General features: G+C 32.5%; 1 protein-coding gene across 1 annotated transcript; it reads right to left on the minus strand.

Annotated features, from left to right (window-relative positions):
• Positions 1–2,567: 2,567 nt before the first annotated feature.
• On the minus strand, positions 2,568–3,620 carry LOC149219224 (uncharacterized). The gene is made up of 2 exons (XM_089386753.1): positions 2,844–3,620; positions 2,568–2,708 (listed from the first exon to the last, which is right to left on the minus strand). Exons 1-2 carry the CDS (start codon positions 3,618–3,620, stop codon positions 2,568–2,570), a joined length of 918 nt encoding a protein of 305 aa, XP_089242879.1.
• Between the last annotated feature and the right edge of the window lie 4,664 nt (positions 3,621–8,284).

Raw genomic sequence — 8,284 nt, forward strand, 5'->3', positions numbered from 1 at the left:
TGAAGTGCATATTTTTTAGGATTTTTATTACTCAAAGGTACTAGTAGTTTTTAGAATCAATAAATTCGATTATAAAAACACTGACTATAAAATTAAGTAGCTATTCTTAACTTATTAAGTTGATTTTGAACTCTTTAAAATGCTCTAAAAACTTTTTATAAATGATTTTTCCTTGCCTTTCCTCATAATCCCTCATAATCAAATTGTGACTACTTATCTTTCTAGATAATGCAAATTTATAAAAGGAAACCCCATGTCTACTAAAATGAATGACTTTTTGAAAAAGAAAATAGGAAACTCGAAGAGAAACAAGTCTACTACGTTCTTTTCTATTTTCAATACGAATACAAAGACAATGTGAGAGGAAATGATCTATTAAATAAAACACGCGCGCGCGCACACACACACACACAATAAAAGGAAACGTAAGGATCCCTCATGCATAAAGAAACCTTTATTTTAATTTCTTATAAAAACAAGAGAAACTAAAAAAGTAAATAATAATGTTATAATAGAGACCTATGAGATGCAAGGAATTTAGAAACAGTAATCCAAAAACCAAAACAAATCAAACCCAATCGAAATCATATTCACAAAAAGAAAGGTTAGAAATTCAAAACCCAGAACCAAAGATAAAATATATTCAAAGCATTCTAAGAGAAGACAAACCATCTTTCTAATCACGACAACCTCACACTAATCAATCACTCGAAAGGAGAAAAAAATATAGACAAATTGCCCTTCTAATTCTTTAAAGGTGGAATTTACCACTTACAAGACATACAAGATCATCATTAAGGCAATCTGCATATAGACATGATTTTGCTAAAGGAAACAAACATATATACTATTATCACAAAAAAATGATCAACTAGCCAAGACTCCTAGGATTATTGAAATACAATATGTTATTATGAGTTTAGCACATGAAAACCCATTTTCACATCACAAATCCATAAAAATAGCCGAAGGAACCACATTTTCTAAGTTATCATCAATTCTATTCATTTAAAATAAAATAGCCCACAAATTCACTAATCTAATATTATTTTGTTATTTTACCCATTCATGTGAAAATAATTAACTTATTTTCACCCTACTTTCATATAAAAACAATTCAATAAATCATTTATTTATAAATTATTTTCATTAATACAAATAAGAAATCATTATTCCTAAATGATCAACTAGCCAAGACTCCTAGGATTATTGAAATACAATATGTTATTATGAGTTTAGCACATGAAAACCCATTTTCACATCACAAACCCATAAAAATAGCCTAAGGAACCACATTTTCTAGGTTATCATCAATTCTATTCATTTAAAATAAAATAGCCCACAAATTCACTAATCTAGTATTATTTTGTTATTTTACCCATTCATGTGAAAATAATTAACTTATTTTCACCTAATTGATACTTTCATATAGAAACAATTCAATAAATCATTTTTTTATAAATTATTTTCATTAATACAAATAAGAAATCATTATTCCTAAATTATTTTCATTAATGCAAGTAAGAAATCATTATTCCTGACTTACTTACCTATAATAGATATCACTAATTGTAAGGCCATTGGAAGCCTATATTAATGCTTTAGTAGAAATTTATTATTAATTTATTGGTTATAGTAGGAGGTAGGATAGAATCTTTTATTGTAGTTGTATTCTTTTGTCTTCTATATATAATAAGGATAACTAATCATAAGATCATTGTAAGACTATAACATGTCTTGTGTATTGTATTTATTGTAAAATGATATTTCCCCCAAAATAATGTGCAATTTTAATTTCTTATTAATTTTAAGAGGTATGATTCATAACATTTAGTATTGGGCGATGCTATTTTAAAGTAATCATTGTGAAATTTTTGCTATAATATTTTCATTAAAATAATTTAGGCTTTAAAATTTAAAAAAATTTGAATAAACCTAACGAAATAATTTTGCTTCTCTAAAATAGTTTAAGCTTTGAAATTAAAAAAACATGAATAGATATAATGATATACCCGAGGTAAAAATTTCAAAATTATATTTGAAAAATTAAACATGGAGCGTGTTTTACAAATTCTTGTGAGTTGTTAATCCTATATGTCTCTTTACATTCAAAGTGAAGTTGTTTTTTTCGTGACTAGTCAATTCAGTATTTCGAAGGGAAATCCATTAAACTTGATTCATTAGAATAGATTTGGATCTTTTTATTTTATACATATATACGTATTAAAATGGCTATAAATAATTAAATTATACAAATTACCACTAAAATTTATAAGCATAGTGCATCTACCAAATTTTAACCCAAATTAAAAAGAATGTCTCACAATCATACTAACGGAATTCTATTCTGGAAATATGTGTAACTTTTGCCATCCTGGTACAGCCAGATGGCTTAGCAGACATCTAGCTGCACAACACAAGGTGATATCAAGACTGCCTATGCTGACCATAAAAGGATACGCATGCTATTACATAAAAAAGATAACATTATATTACAGAAGAAAATAACAGAATACTCGATATGCTCAAGCAAACCGCAACATGAAAATACCAGATTATATCTACTCTTATTGCTCTGCGTGTAGACGCTCCAGTTGAATGCTGCTGGTATTCAGAGGATCATACTCTCCCACTTGATGAACTCTGAAAGAAGAATAATCATCTATGCTCTTATGGTGGTACGATTTACAGACGAAATATAACACGCTCTGTGCCAACATCCACATCACATTAACACAACAATGCAAACCAAAAAGAAGTGCTCCATCCACAGCCCTCGTCGCTGTCCTCAGTCCATGGCTACGCCCATCCACGACTGTATACCCGAAAAGTCAAACAATTACTCCGTCAATGATTAAGAAAAATATAAGCAGCACCAAGGCCGTTATCCTCTTTCCTTTAATGAGGTTGCTGCTCTTCACAACGGCGGCCAGGCCGTAATATTTGTCCTCCAAAACGGATACGACGCTGGCGAGGTGACACACCATAGTTATATAAATTTGGGGACAGGCTACGATCACAATTACAAGGTTTAAATTGAAAACAAATAACCACGATTTCAATTTATTGTCTGCTTCTACTCCCACAGAGGGACCGTAGAGGACGGTGGGGAAGGAAAGGATGAGCAGAAGGCCCCTAGCCAACATGGAGAGCATCATAAAGCCGAAGGAGGTTACGTAAAACCAGAGGAATGTTAACATCAGGCGTTTCCACACCCGGGGAACGTCGGTGCTCAAAACCCTCACGTTCGACACTTTCAATTCCTTGGTCTTATCGGTGTACATGGTGGCCGCCGTGTACACCATCCACAAAACTAAAACGATGGCTATATCCGCTGCTAGGATCCCAACAAGCTCCCTCCATTCCAAGCCCAATTCATGCCAAGTCGTTTCGCTGGGGCGGAGGACGGCATCGATTTGCTTCCGCTGGATTTTAAGGAGAATAGGGCCGAGGATGAAGTTCTGCCCCAAACTTGCAAAAGTGAGGGGGAGAAGCAGGGCGAGAGCAAATGCCCACAAAAGTTTACTGCGGGAGGAGCGGAGGAGGATGTTGAAGGCCTCTCTCACCATGCCCATGGCACCTAATAACTGGAGTTCTAATTCTTGCTCCTCTTTCTCCATTTTTCAGAAACATAAACCTTTCCTCTTCTGCTTCTTTACAGGCAATTAAAAAACCATGCCTGCCAGGCGTAATGGTTTGGGATTGTTATTATTATACACTACAGATGATGTTTTAAAGATGCAGGAATGGCTGGACTTGGTCATGAGAGTTCCCATTCAAGCAATATAACGAATGTATTAGCAGGACCCATTCATTAATCAAATAAATTTTCTTACACTCTGTTCATTGACCTTCAATGTCTAACGATACTTTCGGCAAGTACATTCAATGTTGCACGATCCTTTGGGAAAGTACAGGAGCTCACCGTGCCAAAATAATGACATGGATGGTGACGAGTGAACGTTCGTGAGAGCGACTTGCATAGCACTCTAAAAAAGTCAACGACAGGTGTTAGTTTATTTACGCTTGTGCATTATTAAATTTCAGAATACGTCAACGTGGAGGAGGGTGCTATTTCCAATAGGTTGCGTATGTCATCCCATCAGGAAAACAAAAATATTTAAAATTTAATAATATTTTTAGTAAAATACTCTTTGTTATTCGAATCTTTTTCTTTATTTAATATTTTTTTTAGTAAAATTTATTTAAAAATTTAATTAATTCAACTAATTCTAATTTTACATTGCTAAATTTACTATTTATAAAAAATATTTTAGATAAGAAATAAAATTATATGAAATTGACTGAAATAAGAATAAAATTATCGAAATAGACCATGTCCAATAAGGTTGTGTTGTGGAAGAGTTCCAACTCCAATAACAAAACAATATCTGCAACTTTGGAGAAAATTTCAACTTCCCCTCTCCCATGGAAAAAAAATGGAGTACTAGGGCAGTGTTCCTGATATGAATTTGCACTTATAATTAGTAGGATTCTGCGGACACGATAAAAGAGCTAAATTGTAGTTCAAGTTTCTTAAATTTTGGTGGTGTATTTTCTAGTTAATTTTATTGCTAAATTGTAGTTCAACTTTCTTAAATTTTGAAATTTTTGGGGTTTATATTCTAGTTAATTTTATTCGAAATTTAGTAGACTGAATTTCATCTGAAATTTAGTATAGATTTATTACCTTTAATAATGTGTTATTCTTTGTTTTTGCAATTGTGTTAAGAACTTAATATTTTTTAAAATTAATTGGGTTAAGAACTTAATATTTTTTAAAATTAATTGGGTTAAGAACTTAATATTTTTTAAAATTAATATTAAAGTAATAATAACATTTTTTTTATGCAATTTTGTTTTGGTGTGTTAACTGAAAAGCATGGAGAGTAAGTCATTTCACATTTGAGTAAATCTATAAGTAGATAAAAGGAAAAAAAAAATTAAAAAAAAAAAAACATTTCTTTACGACAAATAACTGTCATTTTGTCAACAATTTGATTAATGAAGGGTGTGGGGAAATTTTCTTTTGGGAAATATTTGTTTAGATCTCAAAATTTCATGCATACCCTAATAAATCCTTGTTTTTTATCTATAAGAACAGGATTAGAAACACATTCAGTAAGAGGAACAAGCTTGATGAAACCTATCTTAAGTGGCTTCTCTACCTTGTACCTTTCTTTAGATTAACCAACCAATTTTTTTCTAGTAATATTTGCATTTTCATATCTCTTAATTTCATGTTGAGCAATCATCGGATGAATTCCAGACATTCATTCATATGTCTAAGTGAAACCATCATGGAACTATTTAAAAAAAATCATTGTAAATTCAAATATCTTTAGGATAAAAGCCACTCAAATGAAAATGTTCTCCACCACACTGTGGTTTTGAGAGATGTTGATCAATATTACTTTGAAAATGTTAGTCGTATATCAAAGAACAAACAAAAAAGGCTACTTCTAATGAATTTATGGGCCAATCCTCACCTTCTAGCATGGTCAATTGATATTTTCTAATCTCTACCTTATGAAGCTTGGGGATGAAATAAGATATATGGCACATATCTTCCAAAGGCCTCTTAGAAATAGTCGACACCTTGAGAATTCCATCATCAGAAGGTAAAATTGTATCTCAGTAATCCATCAAGTGGGAAAATTTGGTGGCCCATATGGGAAACAAAAGACGATCTAATTCTTCCAAATGGAGAGGAATTAGATCAAGTTATATAGATGAATTCAAAATAGCTTGATAAGAAAAATCAACTATAGACGAAGGCATAGGCATTCCCACATAGTCACCCTCTTCCATTGAACTAGGATGTGGTAACACCCATAAATCCTCAAAGTGAAACATTATAAATAACACATCCATGAAACTAGAACCGAGGTCATTAGTGTAGTAGAGCTAGTGGAAATGGTGTTAATGTAAGTGATAGGGGGTGAGAAGATAAAACTTCCCATCAACAAAATATACATGCAAACCCTTAAATTATTTATTCGCTTATGACATTTATCAACTAAGTGGACCAAAAGACCTATATTCTAGCTAGGTCATTGACATAATAATCCATCTGATTTATTATAAATATTCTCCCTAACGAGAAAAGTAAGACCCAAATCAACATGAAAACCACAACTTGCATAATGTATATTTACCTATATCCCAGTAGAATATTATGATAAAGCTTAGTGTCAACTATTTCCACTTTAATGGATACAATTTATCCTTCTAACTAAATGGGAAAAGAGGAAATAATACCATTAGTCGAAAAAGAATGATCGTTGAATGTCATTAACAATGTGGGAGATGGAACCAACTTATGGGAGCCAATGGATTTGCAAGATGATAATGGCATGGTAGATGTCAAAGTTCCCTCATTCATTACCATTTTGAAAATAGACTTCACATGGTAAGTAACTTGAATATGAAGGATACATGGAGAAGAAGATGCAATATAATGGTGTATATATGAAGAATAATCATTTGAGATATATTTAGATAAATGACTAAAATGGAAAGAAATTGTGCACTCCTTTCTGTAGTTCATGCCTAGAGCGCTTCTAGGGTAGACATAAATCATAATGGGTAGTCCCTTTTGTAAATACTTTCCTTTGATTGGATGACTTTAGAAAGAAATGGGTCTTTATTCTGGCATTAAAACAACACCAATTTCATTTCCTGAGGCATCACATTTCACAATAAAGGTTTTTGTGAAGTCTGGTGTAGCTAAGACTTGTTCTTGGCACATTGCCTCTTTAAGATATTCAAAGGCTTTTCTTACTTCTGGAGTCCAAGAAAATGCATCTTTATTTAGTAATGCTGTTAGATGTTCTTCTACTCTCCCATAATTCTTAAGAAACTTGTGATAATACCCTGTCAACCTGAGAAATCCTTGGAGATGCTTTATGGATGTGGGGATTTTCCATTCCTTAATGGCTTTAATTTTTCCAGGGTCTACCTTAACACCTTCATGAGATACAATATGACCCAAATATTCCACCTCTTGCACTCCAAAGAAATATTTGGAGGTTTTTGCATATAATTGTTTCTCCTCCAATAGTTTAGGAACTCTATTAACATGTTAAACATGATCCTTCCAAGACTTATTGTAGATTAGTATATCATAAAAAAATAATGACACAAATTTTCTAAGCAAGGGTTTGAAAATGGAATTCATCAAATATTGAAATGTAGAATGTGCATTGGTAAGGCCAAAATCCATGACCAAAAATTTATAATGACCCTCATGAGTCCTATATGGTGTTTTCAGAATTTCTTTAATCTTCATTCTAATTTGATGATATCCTAAATGGAGGTCCAACTTGGTGAAGTAAATTGCTCCATGTCATTCATCCAATAATTCATCAATGACAAGAATGGGAAATTTTCTTTAATATTGAGCTTGTTGAGCTCCCTATAATCCATACACATGCACCATGATCCATCCTTCTTGTGCACCAATACTACTAGAGTAGAGAAAGAACTTTGACTAGGTTGAATTATACCAACCTCTAGCATTTATGCAACCATACATTCAATTTCACAATTTTGGGCACAGGGATATCTATAAGGCCTGAGTTTTGGAGGAACACTTCTTGGAATCAAATGAATAGCATGATCATAATCATGAATAGGTGGGAGGCCTTTGGGATTCTCAAATACCTTGGAATGATTGTCCAAGACGTTTAGGAGATCTAGAGAAATAAATTATTTTGACGTGGGAACCGCTAGTGAACATAATTGTGCAATTACACCATTTTTTTCTTTCTTTAGAAGCTTTGTCATGAATTTAAAGTTGATTATCTTTCCATGTTTCCCTACAATACCCCTTAATTCAACCTCCTTTCCTTTTGAATTTTTTTTTCAAGAAATGTTCTTGAAAATTAAAAGCTATCACCCAAGGATTGTAGCTATTGGAGTCCTAGTACAACATCAACACCACCCATTGGAATGGAAAGCATTGGACTACTCAACACATTATCCCATGGATAGCTTGATATTATGGCACTTTCTAGAGAAATTTATGGTTCTTCTATTTGCATCGATCAATTGACACTCTGGTGCTGGATATAGGAAGCAATTCAATTCCTTTGCTATCTTACAATGAATAAAATTATGGGTACTTCCCGAATCAATCAACACTATTACCTTTTTATACTTGATATGTCCTTCTATGTTGATAGTTTGAGTGGTTATCCGGCCAATACATTACAAGATTTGGTCAGATCCATTTCTTCTTTCTCTAGGCTTTGTTCTTGGCATGTATCCTCTTCTTTAGATT

This window comes from Pinus tabuliformis, chromosome Q, assembly GCF_031772625.1.
Source record: "Pinus tabuliformis cultivar Carrire ecotype Pingquan chromosome Q, CPIR1, whole genome shotgun sequence".
Classification (NCBI taxonomy): domain Eukaryota; kingdom Viridiplantae; phylum Streptophyta; class Pinopsida; order Pinales; family Pinaceae; genus Pinus; species Pinus tabuliformis.

Bases quoted from the DNA above. Each gene is read 5' to 3' on its own strand.
- LOC149219224 (XM_089386753.1), bottom strand. From the start codon at position 3,620: ATGGAGAAAGAGGAGCAAGAATTAGAACTCCAGTTATTAGGTGCCATG. The intron at 2,709-2,843 runs GTAATTGTTTGA...ATGTTGGCACAG, and splicing joins TTTTCTTAATCATTGACGGA to AGCGTGTTATATTTCGTCTG.